The sequence below is a fragment of the Sarcophilus harrisii genome, chromosome 4 (assembly GCF_902635505.1).
Source record: "Sarcophilus harrisii chromosome 4, mSarHar1.11, whole genome shotgun sequence".
Taxonomy (NCBI): domain Eukaryota; kingdom Metazoa; phylum Chordata; class Mammalia; order Dasyuromorphia; family Dasyuridae; genus Sarcophilus; species Sarcophilus harrisii.
The window spans coordinates 416,335,159-416,353,380 of NC_045429.1; the positions used below are offsets into that span (position 1 = coordinate 416,335,159).

At 36.8% G+C, this 18,222-nt stretch overlaps 1 protein-coding gene across 2 annotated transcripts in view; it reads right to left on the minus strand.

Moving 5' to 3' along the window:
- Positions 1–16,746, minus strand: part of PTPN22 (protein tyrosine phosphatase non-receptor type 22) — a 66,877-nt gene extending 50,131 nt beyond the window's left edge. For both annotated transcript variants that reach the window (XR_004234022.1, XM_031967323.1), the window contains exon 1: positions 16,533–16,746. Coding sequence is in view for 1 of the 2 variants with exons in the window: in XM_031967323.1 (XP_031823183.1) it covers positions 16,533–16,619 (87 nt within the window). In the remaining variant the exon portion in view is untranslated. The remainder of the gene's footprint in view (positions 1–16,532) is intronic.
- Positions 16,747–18,222: the final 1,476 nt, after the last annotated feature.

An 18,222-nucleotide genomic window follows, 5' to 3' on the forward strand; every position in this document is an offset into this window, starting at 1 on the left:
ATATAATGTAATTATTTCATGAGCTTCATCATATGCCCTAATTAGGTACTAGCCCAGTCCCTACTTTTGGTCCCATCCTCTGGCTCCAGATTTACTGCTCTGTCTACATCATGCCAATGTGATAAGTTCATAATAGAGGTATAAAATGAAATGCCATGAGGATAAATCTGAGGGAGAAATTTCTTCAGGTAATACAACGCAGGTAAGCTGTGGTTGGAGAGCATTTTAGACATCTAGTATTTAAAATCTTTTACAACATGGCCCTATCCTACCTTTTTAGCATTAGTGTTATTCTCCTCCACACACTCTGCACATTATTTGAATTTATCTATATATTTTCACTAGAGTGGAAACAGTTATCACAATTTACATAATTATGACTTTGAATAGTATGAACAGAAATACTTGCCACCACTTCATGGAATTGATTCTTCACTCTAAATGGGATCTATAGTTATACTTCCCTATGTTCATGTTGTCTCCATTGAAAGATTATAAACTCCTTGAGGGAAGGAATTGTTTTAATTTTGTTTTTGCATCCCCAGGACCTAATACCTGGCTTATAATAAATTTTTAATAAGTGCTTGCTGATTGGTTGATTAATTGATCAAAGGAAAGAACATGAATAAATGTCAAGAAGTACTAAAATGAGCTACACATTTAGGGAAATAGCAAGTGGTTCAGGTTGAAGGAATGGTGAAGGAGTTAGTAAAAGACAAACCTAGAAAAGTAGACTGAACCAGATCATAGAAGATGATAAATATCAGTCTGAGGAGTTTAGATTTGATTCCGTAAATTGTTAGTAGTCATTGAAACTATTCAAGAAGCTGAGAGATTCTTGTACACTAAAAAGATTACTATGGCAGCCATGTAAAGGAGGAATTGGAAAGATCCTGTGAGTGGAGAAACTAATTAAGTGGCTATTACAGCAGACTGGCTAAGAGGTTATGAGTGCCTGAATTTGAGTGTTAGCTTTGAGAATGGAGAGGAGGGAATAAATGTAAGAGATATTGAAGAGGTACAACCAAAAGGATTTCTCCATCTTCTTAAGGTGACAATTCCATTGACAGAAATAAGAAAGTTTAGAGAAGAAGCAGCATTTGGTGGAGAGGTCAGTTCAGTTTTGAGTATTTTGAGCTTGAGATAGGAATGAAAAATCCTAGTGGAAGTTTTAAGGAGGGTGATGAGGGTAACGCAAATCTCAAGAAGGCAAGGAGGCTGAAGATTTGGATTTGGGTGCATAAAGACAGCAATGAGAACCATAGGGATGGAAGATTACTAAAGATAAGATCTGCAGAGAAAAAAGAAGGTTGAGAATGGGGGCCTTGGGGAATACCAGATTTGGGGAGCAGGAGAAAAAAGAGAAACACAAAGGACACAGAGGAAGCAACACAATTAAGGGAGCACAATGTCTCAGTAGCCAAAGGAAGAGGGAGTGTCGAGAAGGAGGGGGTGGTTAACCATGTTGAAAGCTGAAGGAAAAATTAAAAGTCTGAGGTCTGAAAAAAGGCCATTTGGTAGAGAGGACAGTGTTGAGAACGGAAACCAGACTACAGTGGGGAGAAGAAAGCAGATGGAGAGTACATAAAAGCAATGAGTACAGATCACTTTTTCTAAATTAGGCAGGAAAGGGAAGGAGAGTTAGACCAAAGGGAGGGCCAGCCACGAGGGAGCTCTTCTTTAGGACCGAGGCATTCTAAGTGTTTTTGTAAGCTATGGAAAAGGAGCAGGGAGGGAGGGAGAGATTGAAAATGCAAGAGAAAGAGGCTGATTGCTGAAGCAGGGTCCTGAGAGAGCTGAAGGAGGCTAAGATCCCAGGCACAGGTATCCTGGATGAGGAAACTCATATTCTCTGAGAGAGGAAGGAAAGAAAAAAAAGATGACCAAAGAGATAATGAAAATATGAAGTAATAAGGATGGAAATTGAAGAAATAAGACCCTGGGCAGCTAAGAAATACAATGAATATTGTTTTGGACCTGGGGTCAGGAAGATGAGTTCAAATCCTGCCTAAGATATTATCTGTATGATTTTCATTTGCAAAATTGGGATAATAATATAAGATCTAACTCCCAGCATTCTTATGAGGAACAAATACGATAACATATAAATATTCCGTAAGTCTCAAAGTACTCTATGTGTTACTTATTTTTATTGTTGTTATTAACTACTCAGTTAAGGAAGAAGTGTCATCATTCACTGAGATTGGGAAGATACAAATGGAGTTTGGAGTTTAAAGAGCAAAATGTTTATTACAGTTGCTAAGGGTTTTATCGTAAGTTGATAAAGACTTCAAAAAAAGGTATTACCACACAGCAAGTGAGGGCCCAGATGAGATTAAGTGCCATGAATTTATAGAGCATTTTTAGTAGTGCCCAGAAACAGATACTGAAAGAAGATGATTAGAGTTACCCAGATTGGAAATTGCCCGGTGAAAATAATTATATGCCAAAAGAGACTAGAACTGGTGGCAAATGCCCTATTGAAATAAAAAACCATTGGTGGGGTTCAGACTGGTTAGGGAGGCAAATTGGAACAGAATGGACATAATGGAGTAATGGAATAGGGAAATCAGAGGGCTAGGGGTCAGGATTAGGAAAAATAAGTTCAATAGGAAGGAGAGGGTGGGTGAAGGACAGCCTATTATGGTTAGAGTATAGAAGTTCACTTCAAGGCTATGGAAATGTGGCAGTTCCACATAATAGTGAAATCAAGATATGGCTACTCTTAGAAGTAGTTGAAGTTAAATAACAGTCACTACAGATGAAGAAGGTCACTGAATTTTTTCATTTTCAGAAAAAAAAACCTATATTATGTGATCTAGAATATCATTTTAAAAACCAATAATTTGTAAGTTGTTCTGGTGCTACCTATTTCTTTTCTATAACTGAGTCAAGGTATTAACACTAAAAGATGGCGCAAGTGTGAATTTTGTCAGAGACAGTTTGCTGAACATTTGCATACTGAACTGGAAAGACTTCCAGATAAGTTATAAGTAACAGATAATATAGGGAAAAGTTCAGTGGACTTGAATTCTGGAAACTTGGGTCTGGGTCCTAGTCCTGTAACTATGGAAATAAAGATATTGAACTATCACTTAATAGGATTTAGAATGGCATCAATGATATCCCAACCCCTTCATTTTACATGGAACAGCATTCCCACTTGCTACTCTAAGACTCTTCCTGATACTTTTACAAACAAATAAGAAAATTTAACTTCCAGAAAAGTTAAATTATTTGCTGAAGTTCATGCAGCTAATATTAGGAAAGCTAAGATCCAAATTCAGGTCTTTCAATCCAGAGTTTTTCTGGGTCCAAAGTTGTTACCTTATACCACATTTCTTCACAAATATGATTTTGTATCACATTTTTTAACCAATCCAAGTCTCAAATATCCTAACTATAAAGAGCCATACAAGTGTTAAGGAGGTGTCTTTACCACCAACATGATGTTGAAGACAAAGAAGGAAGTGACTATTTTCCACCCTCCCTGCTAAAGATTGAAATCAAGTCAAAGACCTTGAAAGTAGAGAGGGCAGTGTCGAAAGGTGGACGCAGCCACAAAGAGAAAAAAATACAAAGGCCATCCACCCCCAACTCTTGGATACCCCAGGCAGTCAGGCTTCTGAAAGTTTCCATTACATCTATAGAAAAAAGCAAATATAAGGTGGTGTTACCATTTTAAGAGAACCCTGCTAGAATTAAAGTTCCAGCCAAGGCTCTTCTGGCTTAGCACCTGACCTGTTCAATCTCAGCATTAGCTGCCCAGACCTGTATGTGCACGAATGTTTGTGGCAGCCCTTTTTGTAGTGGCTAGAAACTGGAAACTGAATGGATGTCCATCAGTTGGAGAATGGCTGAATAAATTGTGGTATATGAAAATTATGGAATATTACTGTTCTGTAAGAAATGACCAACAGGATGATTTCAGAAAGGCCTGGAGAGACTTACACGAACTGATGCTAAGTGAAATGAGCAGGACCAGGAGATCATTATATACTTCAACAACAATACTAGATGATGACCAGTCCTGATGGATCAGGCCATCCTCAGCAACGAGATCAACCAAATCATTTCTAATGGAGCAGTAATGAACTGAACTAGCTATACCCAGAAAAAGAACTCTGGGAGATGACTAAAAACCATTACATTGAATTCCCAGTCCCTATATTTATGCACACCTGCATCTTTGATTTCCTTCACAAGCTAATTGTACAATAATTCAGAGTCTGATTCTTTTGTACAGCAAAATAATGTTTTGGTCATGTATACTTATTGTGTATCTAAGCTATATTTTAATATATTTAACATCTACTGGTCATCCTGCCATTTAGGGGAGGGGGGGGGTAAGAGGTGAAAAATTGGAACAAGAGGTTTGGCAATTGTTAATGCTGTAAAGTTACCCATGTATATATCCTGTAAATTAAAGGCTATTAAATAAAAAAAAAAAAAAAACATTAGCTGCCCAGTCCCCAGCAGATGTTCCCTTCTCCCTTCCTCCCTCCTCCGCCATGCCCTTCTGGTTCCCCTTTTTATTTTGTCTTTTCTTATTATAATGTAAGCACCTCAAGAACAGTAAATACTTTGCTTTCTTATTTTTATATTGCCAACATTTAGCACAATACCTGGCCCATAGTATGAGCTTAATAAATATTCTTTCTAGCTATTTTCTTTCTATCTATCTTTTCAGGACTGAATACCAACGCTAAATGTTTCTGGCTTTAAGTTGGACTAAATATTGTTAGGGCTACCTAGAAATCTTCCTCAGGCACAAGAATATGTCAGCGCAACCTGGTTCTAGACCCCTCTACTAAGATAACCATACTACCCAGTCATTCAGTGAGCCCCACAGCCCCTTGAGTTGACATGGATGCTTATAACATTCACTTTCTTGGCTTTTAAACATGATGGGGAACAGAAATATAAATGAATGCCTAACATAACCTAGAAGGTGATTACTCAGAATTCTACAACTTCAGCCCCAGCTTCTCACCTAAACTCCAAGCTTATATTTCCAACAGCCTACAACACATTTCCATTTAAATGTCTTTATCTCAATTTTGACACATCTACAATTAAACTTATCTTCTTGCCAAAACTCCATTCCCAAATTCACTGCTGATTTAAATGGCCATGTTTCCATTTCCCCTCCCTCTATCCTAAGCCCTACTTAAAAATTTGTAATCAGTTTTGGACTTTCCTTCCTCCTAATAGCCCTTTCTCCTGTTCCATCAATTATTAAATCCTTAAAAACTTGTCTTGTCTCCTTTGTCCCCATTTCCTTTGCTACCACTCTAATCCTGGTCCTTTTCACTTATCACTTGTTTTGTGATCCTTTTCACTGATCCTCCTATCTGTAATCACTCCCTTTCTCAAAACATGTCACACTGATCACTACCAGATTAATTTTCCTAAAGCCCCGCTTGCATCAAACCATTCCTCTGATTAAAAAAAGAAACTAAAGTGAAATGAAGGGATATCCCTTGCTTATGATTAGGTAGAGCAAAAATAGTAAAAATACCAATATTTTCCAAAATAATTTACAAGCTTACTGAAATACTAATCAAAATACTAATAAGTTACTTCACAGACAATAGATAATATAATGTCAAAATACATATGAAAAAGTAGAAAAAGAATTGTCATACTAGATATAAAAATGTACAATAAAACAATAATTACTTTTACTTCTAGAGAAACACAGAAAATAGATGAATGAAACTATTGCTAGAATCTCTAAACTGAAACCTATATATGGAAGAGATTGGTATTTGATAAATTCCTATCTAAAAAATACTGAAGAATATCATTGGAAATGAGTAAAAACTGTTGGAAGATTGTTCAATAATGAGTTTAATCCATATCTCACATCATACAATTCATTAAATTCTCACTAGATCAGTTATATAATTTTAAAAAAATAATTTTGAAACTTGAAAAAGGAATGACCAGTTGCCTCAGTTATAGAGATGTCAGTCAACAAACATTTATTAAACACTATGTGCCAGCTTCGGTGCTAAGTGCTAAGGATACAAGTAAAGTAAAAAACACCATTCTTGCACTCAAGGATTTAAAATTCTAGACAGTAAAACGGCTAGATGTATACCAAATATAAACAGACTAGATAGGATGTCATTTTAGAAGCAAAGCCTGGAAAAGAGAAAAGGGACCTTGAAAAGGCTCTACCAAGAAAGAAATTATTCAAGACAAAATCGATTGATTTGATTACTTAAATAGATTTTTCACAAGAAAAAGCACTCTACAAAAAGAGTGAAAAAATCAAGGTTTTTTATTTAACATAGAAAATCCTGTTACCAATTTATAGGGCATTGAGGAATTAAATAATACGCCCAAAGTGACATAGCCAGCAAATATCAGAGACAAGACTTGAATCTAGGTCTTCCTGAATCTGAAACTGCTTCTCTGTCTCTGTCTTTGTCTCTGTCTGTCTGTCTCTCTTTCTGTCTCTATTTCTCTGTCTCTGTCTCTCTTGTCTCCCTCTCACCAAATCTCAAAGAAATAAATTGATATACAATAAACGTATCAAATATTACAGAACCTTTGAAATGAGATCCACAATCATTCAAAAGAGTTCAGTTTAACAAGCCACACAAATATGGTGAATAACATTGAAGAATGTCTATACTAACAATTGGATACCCAGTCATTAGGACTGACTGATTGACTAATATATCTTCAATAGACCCTGGTCTGAGAATTGAATAGAAGAAAAATGGCTTGCTTTGTCTTTGGGAAATTGTGTCCTCCTTTAAGTGACTCCAAATTTTTCCTTGAAACAAAGGTCCACCTTTTGAACATGATTATATTTCTAGTGCTGCTAAGTGGCTGTATGTCTGTGAGTCATGGAATACCATAACCTCCAAAGAATTAGTCATAGTTTACTGAAAGAGTGTGCATGATGAGTGTGGAAAGGCTGCCATAGGCTACCATTGAAGAACAGCCCAGAATCAACCATTTTAAGAATGTCTTTAAATAGATCTATGACCAGAAATGGAAGCATGATGGTCATGAAGCAAAAAGGAAGTTGACTTCTTAGATGGTGTTCATGTTCTCTTTTTACCATGCAAAGTTCATACCATTTTGGGGAGACCCTTGTGATAAACTTATGGCTGTATGTGAATGAATCACACAACATGTATAAGCTTGGGTGGGTCAATATATACATCCTTGGAGAGAATGCTCACATTGATAAAATCAAATATTCATGAAGTATCAAATATATGTGTGGTTAGGTGTAGTTGAAATCATTCCAAATTAATCTTAAAGATTTACTACCATAATAGTCAAAATTTAGACTATAAGTTAATTTGTAGACAATTAGATAACATATCAAAATACACATGCAAAAGTAGAAAAGGATTTGTCTTACTAGATTTCAAAATTTATCATAAAGTCAGGCTATTATCTGGGAACTAGATAAATCCGAGAACTGATCTTTAGTCATCATCTGTACTATATGTTAGCCAATGGAAAAATGGGCAAAGCACAAGAATTGACTGCTTCTGAAAGGAAATCTACTTAACAGCCATTTGAGAAGATCTTTGTCTTCCCCTATAATCAGAAAAATATGAATCATGACAATTTTAACATCTACTAAATGTTTTTAAATGGCAGAAAAAAGTAATGAAAATTAATGTCAGCAGGGCTGCAAGGAAATAATCATTGTGTAGGACTTTCCACTAATGCTAACTTTTTAGAAAATAATATGATAGCAAAACAAAAGTTACAAAATTGTTTGTACCTTTTGCCCCAAGGACCCAGTTATGAGGCTTTTATCTTAAATATATCATGAAAAGAAAAAAAAAAGACTTAGTTACACAAAAATATTTATAGCCTCTTTATTTGTAGCAGCAAGAAGCTGGAAACAATCTAGATGTCTGATGTTTGGAGAATGAATAAACCATAATATAGTAATGGACTGGCATATTATAGTTTAAACATAGAAATGATAATATATGAAGAAGACAGACAAATATGGACTAACATAAAATGATAAAAACAACAACTACCACAACCAAGATCAATGAACTCAGAACAGCATCTGCATTCAATAAAATTATACTTTTAAAAGAAATCTTCTCCAAATGAATATGATAGACATAGCCCAAATATCTCCTGTGCATTTGTTTGTAACATATTTTAAGCTCTCAGATTACATTTTTAAATGCATTCTTTATGATATAAACCAAAGAAATTATTTTGGGTCAGTTTTTTGAAACTGTTTTTTCTTTGTTAAAAAGGAGAGTACAATTTTGTAAAAATGGTTTAAAAAGACATTGATTTCCCTCTATTTTTGTCCGCCTGCATTTTTGATTTCCTTCACAGGCTAATTGTACATTATTTCAAAGTCTATTCTTTTTGTACAACAAAATAACTGTTTGACCATGTATACTTATATTGTATTTAATTTATACTTTAACATATTTAACATGTATTGGTCAACCTGCCAATTCGGAGAGAGAATGGGGGGAAGGAGAGGAAAAATTGAGACAAAAGCTTTGGCAGTTGTAAATGCTGTAAAATTACCCGTGCATATAACTTGTAAATAAAAAGCTATAATAAAAATAAAAATAAAACATTGGTTTAAAATAAAATACATGGTATAGTCTAACATGTTCCAGACTTATGAATGTCTTTATTTAGTGTGATTATTTGATGTTTTTTACTGATGGTTATTAGGTTGTTCTGCTACTTTTATTTTAATTTATTTTTAAAACTTTTCTTCAGACCGATCAGTCAATTTATTAAGTGCTACTACATGCCAAGTACTGTGTGAGAAAAGCATGTGTAAATCCTAAAGTACAGTAGTAGAATGTGAGTTCACTATCATTATCTTGACTATAAAATGGTGGAGGGGGGAGGAAGGGTGGGAATAAGATAGAAAACTGGTCTTGAAAATGGAAGAGCTGAGGTCAAAGTCCATCTCTGATACCCATTTGCTCAGTGAAAGTGGCCAAATCACATAAACTCTGGCACTTTCCAGGTAACTCTCAAATTATAAATTTCAGAGCTATGGGACCTCCATCAATCAACGGAGTTTCCTTACTGGGGTTACCTATACCAATGAAATCACACAGTTCAATTTCTATCCTACCTTTCTCCTCCATGAAATTTTTCTGGAAGACTCCATCCCATGTTGATGTCTTTTCTTTAACACCTATTATGTTTATTGTCTATATTGCACAATTACCACTAAATTATATTCCACTTTATTTCCTAATTAGCCACATCATTAAACCCTACAGGGCAACCTGTATTGTTCTCTGGTTATTTCACCGTATATCTGTGGAGAGGTACAGTAGCATTGTAGAAAGATTGATGGATTGGATCCCAACTCTGTTATTTATACTTGAATGACCTTGTCATTCTTCCTCTCTCAGTCTAAACTTTCTATTTTGTAAAGTGAGGAAGGGTGTTAGACTACATGGTCTCGCTTTGAATGTAAATCATATTGTCCGGTCTTAACAAGATTGCTTGCCGGCAAGTATTAAGCTTTTGCTTTTGTATTCTGCATCCCATTCCTTCCCCCCTTTCCCAGTACTTAGTATAGTTCTGGTCCATATTGATTGAACTATTTCAAAGGTGGAGTGGAAAGGTGAGGAAATGATAGCCAGGGAGAATTAAGCAAATAATGTGCTGCTTGTGGGGTGGGATGATGGGATGTTGCACTGGGTACCTGATTTTCTTGGTTCTCCCTATTTATCATTTATCACCTTTCACAATTGCTATCGAGGCTCAAAGTCCTGTGGCGTTTAAAAAGGTATGAGAGAGAAAAATTTCTGGGTAACTTAATCATTTTATTAATTATGTTGCAATTTTAACAAAAGAATTGTCATTTAGTCCACTCTTTCTTAGACCAAAGATAATCATGGCCACTAGTTCACAGCTTATATGCCCATTGGAAGAAAAGTGTTCCCAATGATGTCAATCAACTCTGATTATTTAATAACTAAAGAAAGAGTGAATTTTACAACAATTTAAATGAACTTTGATTATATTTTTCACTTCTAAATTCTCCCCAACTTTGGCCAATCTAGTCAAAGAATTTATCCCCATCCAAACCTGACTAGAGCATAATGGCTTCCCATCTGGGTGGGGTCCAGATAGAGGTTAGCTCAATCTTCAGAATGTCAAAATGAAGATAAAAGTAAAAGGGGGAAATCTGAATTTTCCTGAATCATTTTTTATTAATAATCATTTCTCTCAGTCCTATTCTGTAGCTCTGTCAATGCTGCACTAATGGGGGAATATGGAGTAATATCCAAGGATACCAATACTAAAGAATGGGTGATATAGAAAAGGGAAGAAAAAATATAAAGAGAGGGGGGAAAGTCAAGTATTAATCTTAAAAAAAGGAATAAAACTAAAATTGTAGGGAAATGACAGAGTAAGTTGGTAAATTTGAAGCTCTCCAGATTTCTCCCCACAAATAGAACAAATTTGTGAGCTCAGGTTGAATATAGATAAGTGAAAAATCAAGAAGATTTGGGGTAGAACAGGGGTCCTCCTGGTACCACCTGAGAAGATCTGGAGAAAGACCATGAACTGGGGATTAACCGGTGTGAAGTGCAAACACCTCTGGGTTATCTCCCATAGAAACACCAAGTGGAGAACCCTGGGGCTTGTCTGGAACCTCAGCAGGAACCACAGAGACTTTCACCTCCTGGACTGTTTGTGGAATTGAGGTCTGAGTCTGGGAAGACTGAAGGAACCTCAGCTCATTGGAAATGCCAGGCCCAGCTGTGCTGCCCATCATAGCCCTGGGAGAGAAGGAACCAGCACCCGATGAATGCAGAAGCAGCTGGGCAGGGACCTGGCTGTGGGCACTTGCTGGAGGTTGGAGCTCTTGGCTTGGGGTTCCTGGTCAGAGAGGAGAACTGAAGGGAAGCTAGAGACCCCATCTCCCTCCACCACAATTAGAGGTACTTACCCAAATACCTTTTATTTTAAAAAATGAATGGGCAAAGAAAAAAAGAACCCCACCACAGAAACTTACTATGGGAACAGAGAAGACAGAGTTCATCTTCAGAGGAGGACACTGAAGTAAAAAGAGCTTCTTCTACCTCAATGAATATCGTGAAATGGCTCCCTGCCCAGATAGAATTTATAGAATTCAAAAAGGAATTTAGAAATCAAATGAAAGATATTGATGAAAAACTAAAAAACAACAAAAAAAATCCAAGAAAAACAAGAAGATTATGAAAAAAATTAACTGGTTAGAAAAGGAGGTAGAGAATCTCAAAAATGAAAATAACTCTTTGGATGTTAGAATTGGGCAAGGGGAAGCTATGAGAGACCAAGAAATAACAAAACAGATTCTAAAGAATGAAAAACTAGAACAGAATGTGAAACATAAGAAAAATGACACTACTGGAGAACAGATCAAGAAGAGATATAAGAATAATTGGACTGCCCGAAACTTGTGACCAAAAAAAAATCTTGTCTTGACACAATAATGTAAGAAATAATCCAAGAAAAATGTCCTGGAGTGATAGAACATGAGGAGAAAGTAGAAATAGAAAAGTTCATCTATCACCACCCTATGGAGATCTTTTGTGGAAAACACATAGGAATATTATGGCCAAATTTCAAAACCCCCAGATCAAAGAGAAAATTGTGCAAGAAACAAGAAAAAAAATCAATTCAAATACGCTGGAGCTACATTTAGAATTGTTCAAGATTTATCAGCAGTCACAATAAAAAGATGGCAAGTCCTAGAATCATATCTACTGACAATCCAAAGAACTAGGTCTGTGGCCAAAAATATTGTGTCCAGCAAAATTACCTACAATATTGAATGAGAAAAAATGGACATTCAACAAACTTGCAGATTTTCAGGACTTTCTATGAACAAAACCTGAACTTTATTAAAATTTAACCAATAGGAGTCAATTAACATGTAAGAGAGCAATTTCAAGGGACTCAACGGTTTTTTGTTTTTTGCATGGGAAATCAATACCATATGTTTAAGATTGACATCAAAAAAATATTGACATCAACAATATGGTAGCTCAAAAGAAAGGCTGAAGCAGAGTTAAGATAAAAATAGTATCTGTTATAAAAATGAGGTGCAGAGAAAGAATAGACACAAAGGCATTAGAGGGGGGAGGATGGGTAATAAATAGTTAAACCTACTCACATTGGGAATGGGTTAAATCGGCAACAATAGGTATAAAAAAAATCTATAAAATATTTCTTTATTTAAGTGGGAGGGATGGGCAGATGAGGAAGCAAAGGATGAGAAGACAAGATCTTCTATCTTGTATTATAATATATATAATATATAATATCTTCCCTTCTGCATGCTTGCCAGCATCAATAATTCCCATAAGGAAATTCCCATGAGGAAATACCTTTTTGGTCTTTTTTATTCGATTTCTTTATTTGCCTTTTTATATTACAGGGAGAGGATCAATAGAGAAATAGAGAAGATCCATGGGTAGGGGGAGATTAAGTAATAGCAAAGCAAGTTAAGAAGCATAATTAAAACAAGAGTCAGCCCACATAGGAAAGATATGTATATGTGGAGGTAGAAGTAGCAGGGTGTATGTGTGTGCATGTGTATGTATATGTCTACATATGTCTACATAAATATATTCTTTCTTAACTATAGTCTATTTGGGGGAGGTAGAGGGAATAAAAAGAAGGGAAAAGAATAAAATAAAAAAATGTATGCAGCAGAGAATAAAAGAACAATTTATAAGTAAAGATGGACCCTCATGAATATAATTTCCACTATTAATATATATACTTTCTTGGACTGGTAATTCATTGTCATAAATTTTGAATCCTCTCCGATGTTCTTCTGCTGGGCACATGACAATATTCTCTTTTGTTTTCTTTTAATTTGTTTTGTATTCCTTTTCTATTTTTCTTTTTTTCTTATTCTGTTTTTTAATAAAATAAATTAAGGAACAAAAAAAAAGAAAGAAAGAAAAGAAAAGAATAAAACTATTCTAAGTCTAAATCACTATTACTCAGAGTAGGGCCCTTGAACTGTATGCAACTATTTATATGCAACCTTTGAAACTTTAATACTAGAATTGTAGACTCTGCTGGAGCTATTAATGTGGATCTTTTGGTTAATGACTAGAGAAAATATGATGACAGTCATAGTACTGTTAAGTGTGGACAAGAAAAACATAGAATGATCAATTGTTTATTCAATGCAGCAAGTATTTTTAAGTGCTTACTATGTGCTATCTATTGTGGCTAGACACACACAAAAATAGCCCTCGTCTTTAAGACAAGGTAGGGTGAGAAAGGGAAGGTATCTATTCTTGCTATTTCTATTGATCCTCTCCCTGTAATATAAAAAGGCAAATCAAGGAATCAAATAAAAAGGACCAAAAAGGTATTTCCTTAGGGGAATTATTGATGCTGGCAAGAACGCAGAAGGGAAGACATTGGCAAATATTATAATACAAGATAGAATGTGATCAGATCAATTCTGATGGACCTGGCCATCTTCAGCAATGAGATGAACCAAATCAGTTCCAATGGAGCAGTAATGAACTGAACCAGCTACACCCAGTGAAAGAACTTTGGGAGATGACTAAGAATCATTACATTGAATTCCCAATCCCTGTATTTTTGCCCACCTGCATTTTTGATTTCCTTCACAAACTAATTGTACAATATTTCAGAGTCCAATTCTTTTTGTACAACAAAATAACGGTTTGGTCATGTATACTTATTTTTTATTTAATTTATACTTTAATGTATTTAACATGTATTGGTCATCCTGCCATTGGGGGAAGGGGATGGGGGGAAGGAGAAGAAAAATTGGAACAAAAGGTTTGGCAATTGTCAATGCTGTAAAATTACCCATGCATATAACTTGTAAATAAAAAGCTATTAAAAATTTTAAAAATAAATAAATGAAAAAAAAATGTGATCAGAACTGTAAGAAGGCCAAAGTATTTCTAGAATTAAGAGGAATACTATATCTCCTCTCCTACCCCATTTTTCTTCCTTTCTTTTTATCTCTTCTCCGTTCTTTCTCCCTTTCTTTTTGTTTCTATCTATATTTCTTGTCCTCTTTGTCCCTTTCTCTAGATCTGTTCTTTTATTTCTTTCTATATATTTCTTTCTTTGACCCATGTAGTATGATTAGAAGAAAAGCTGATTATGTTCACCAAGTTTCTGTTCTATCAATTTAGTGTTTAGCTCTGAAAATGCTGAGAAAATCTCACTGACCAAATGTGCTAGTCGTCCCCAAGTTTCTCAACTAGTAGAAAAAACGGTAAAAGTGGTCCTGTACATCAGGACACAACCCAAGCTTTGTTGATGGAATCGCACTCACTAGAATATAAAAACTCTGGGCCAAATTTCCATGCTAGTGCCAACACTTAGCCTAGAACAGAAAGAAATAACACAGTTGAATCCTGTTATCTTTTTGCTCTAGAATAAGGTGAGAAAACTACCTGCGGGTTCTTAAAGGGAGAAATCTCAAGTCTTAGCATAAGCATAGGACTGGCTGCTTGTCTTAGACTTTCTATTATATGATAACTTCTGAAAGCTAGCATATAGGACATATGCTACGTGACTCTTATTCTTCATTGCTCTTTTCTGCCTCTCTCCAATCATATTCCTACTCTTGTAGGGATATTTGTATTTCTTTTTTGTATTGTATAATATGTGTAATATTTGTATTGTATTTCTCCATCAACCCTCTCTCCCTGCAAAATAAAAAGGCAAGTCAAAGAATCAAGAGTGGAAAGGACCAAAAAGCATTTATTATCTTAGGAGAATTATTGATGGTGGTAGACATGAGCAAGTGAGAAAGGTAGTCCCTAGGACACTTTGTCCTAAAAAATACTACTCAGGTGCAAAAGTTTGAGAGTCATTGATCTATATCTGACTCAATTGATCACTAAGATATCTAATCCTAGATGCTAACTAAGATTTGATGAAGATTGCATGTGAAATGACTTGAGAATCCCACTGGGTACTGCAACAAGGGCTATGCAGAGATGGTCCAAGTCCCCTGCTGCAGTTAGCTGAAGTCACATTCAGAAATGGTTACAGGTGGTATATGTGTGGATGGGTGTGGGTGGATGGGTGTTTGGGGGATAGAGGATATGGTTAATAAAAAACAATCCTACCACCAGCTCAAAAATTTCTAGGGAGAACCCTAACTGCTATTATCATTCAAGTCATCAACAAGCAGTTATCAGGGGCTTACTGTGCTAAGTATTGAAGTTAAAAAGAAAGGCCTGTGGTACAAGCCCTGAACTACACAACCATCCAATCAGTCTCCCTTTAGAGAATAAATACCCAGGAGATCTCTGTGGAAATGACATCACTTCTTAGGAATGACCCACTCTTCCCTTGGCACCTCAATGCTCTTCCCCATCTCCATTCCCACCACCTTCAGGTGGTACAGCTCAGGAGAAGGCCGGCTGCTCTGTTTTTCCACTGGAGGAGATGAGTCAGTGAACAGTGGGGTTCCACTTAATCACCACCCAAAAACAAGGCCTTAAAACCAGGGGGTGGCACTGCTTCTGGGCTCAGTTTTTCCTTCATGTCAGGGGGTTGATTCCTTTTAGGAGACGTGGGGTGAGAAAGCACATGTCTAAGAGACACATGTTCCCGAACTTCCCCATTGCCTCCTTCCTCCAACAGCCCCATTGCAAAGGGACCCATGGAGTTAGGTTGTTTCTCTTTGTACTCCCACGGCCTCTACAAGTCTTACTGGGCTTGTAGGATGGAGTCTGAATCTCACAGACTGGAGAGCTAAGCCAAGAGGGTTTGGGCTTTCTTTCCACCCGAGACGTCCACCTTAGGACCATTCTAAAGCAAAGCACTGATTCTCATCCTCATCCTGGCACATGCGAAGCATGAAGGGAGAAGATATTAAAACAGCATTCACAGCTCTCACGGATGAGTTGCCTCACAACTTCAGATTAACAGAACTGACTTAGTCCTAATATCCCTCCTCAATCTTTTCTCCGCTATCCTAAGTTCCAAGCAAAAGAAATCCAAGATGTTGCTCTTTTAGGATGGCACAAATGAATTTTTAATTATGTTAAAATAAAACTTCGCTACAGGTAATTTTCCGACTTCCACTAGTCTTTGGTAGAATTCCAAGAGTAAGGAGCTGGCCAAGTCATCAGTGTTGATACTTGGAGGAATTAGTTCTGGCCCCTGACCCCTTCTGAGACTAAAATATAAGCCCCAATTTAGCTGCCCAGAGAACTCTGCCTATCCAAGTCACATTATTATTTACAAGACTGTAATGGTTTATTTCCTCTGTTTAATCCAAAGAAAGAGCAACCAAAATTTGAGAAGCAAGGATCTGGGAGAGAATATATAAAGAAGATACAAACAGCCCAAAGGAACTAAACGTTTAACTTGCTCTTTCTCGAGAGCTCACCTTCTTTTCATGTCTGGACCCCACAGTTAGAGAAGATAATCACTCTCTGATTCTCTGATCCCATAATTCTTAGAGCCACTTTGGGACTGACCAGGAGACCCCCCACACACTGAGATGTCTACACCAGACTCACCAGAAACTCACTAGCACACGCCTCCTGGATGAGTTTCTTGCTTTTGGTCTCGTCCAGGTACTTCTGCAGGATTTCTCTTTGATCCATGGTGCAAACCAGGAGCTCCCCAGGCTGTCAGGGGGCTAGGAAAGGGCATGTCAGATGGGTGTCATGGTCGAGACGCCCCAGAGGAACCACTGCCAGAACAGAGCCTGCTAAACACTGTGGTTTACTGACTTCATCACAAGCTCCAGAGGAAATTAGTACGTAACAGCTTCTGTGGTCACACAACAAAGCCATCCCCTCCCAGCCGGGCCCTAGCACCTCCCTTTCCAACAAGGGAACCTGGTTCTATGATTAGAGTTTTTAACAAACAGGAGACTAACCAGAACACAATATGTGGTCTGCCTTACCCCCTTCTCCAGAAGCCTTTACCGCATCACCTTTTAAGCCCAGTACACCAGTTACCTTGGTGCTTCCTATTTCCCAGGGAGAAGCTTGAATTGCACCTCCTAGACATGGGTCCTGAACCTTCCTTTCCTTGCCCCAAATTTAGAAAGCTCTTATTGTTTTCTCATGCCCTGGGATGAACTCTGAAAAAGTTCATTTAGGCCCCAGAATATAGCTAGACCCCATTTGAGTTGACCAAAGACTAGCCAGCAAGGACAGCCCTACCATATGCTTCTTGCTACTAGTAATGGGTATAAAATGTCCCTGTGTCCTGCAGACCTAAGGGGGCCTTTTTTTAAAATCCAAAGTTCTTTCTTTAAATCTTACTTACTTTGATCTGGTATCCTGAACTCTCCTGTTTTAAGAAACTTTTGTCTAGAAACACGTTTTCTACCTCCTACCATATTGAAAAAAAATGATGCCATATTCAAAAGGAAGACTTTCTGAGCTCCAATCCAATGGTTTTTTTTCTGGTTTACTAGAGGGTCCCGGTCACAGAAATAGAGAGGGATGGTCCTGTCCAGCCCCCATGTGCTGAGTGGTTGAAATCACCCCCTGCAACACCCACCAATAAAACAGAAAAAAACACAAACAAGCACTTTTCTTAATTCAGTTCATTTAGCAAGTATTTATTACTTAGAATTACTTACTGCCATTCAGCAAGTATTTATTAAGTGCCTGCTGTATGCTGACCCCCTGATGGAGTTGGGGTATGGAACCAGACAACTCCATTTTCCTTTGAGTCCTTAGGCTGCTGCAGGCCCTTGATAAAAATTTATAAAAGATCATGAACAGCTCTCAGAAAAGAATGTGAATAAGCTTAGAAACTTCATATGGTTATAACTTCTGTTATTTTAGCTGTTGGTAACACTGTCTATTTTGCAACACAAGTTTGAGCTCCTTCAGAAAACCATAGCTGTAGAGTTTCTTAGGCCACTTTCAGTTACTGAACTGTGGAAAGGAAGCCTTGTCCCTTTAGATGCACCTAAAAGAAAAAACATAACTTAAGAAGTACATTCAGGTATCTGGATTATAAGTAATTTAATACTTCCCATTTAATTTAAGACTTCCTTTCTGAATGCACAAGGCCAATCCAACAAGATAAGATAATAGGCACCATCTAAATCTAAAATAATAGCAGTGTTTATGCAGGAAAGATTGGTTGGTACATCTCAAATGAGTCTCATTTAACAGTTCATGCTGCAGCAGACCATGTTTTAAAAAAAAATACCACCTTCCACAATAATGCCCTAGAAATCTC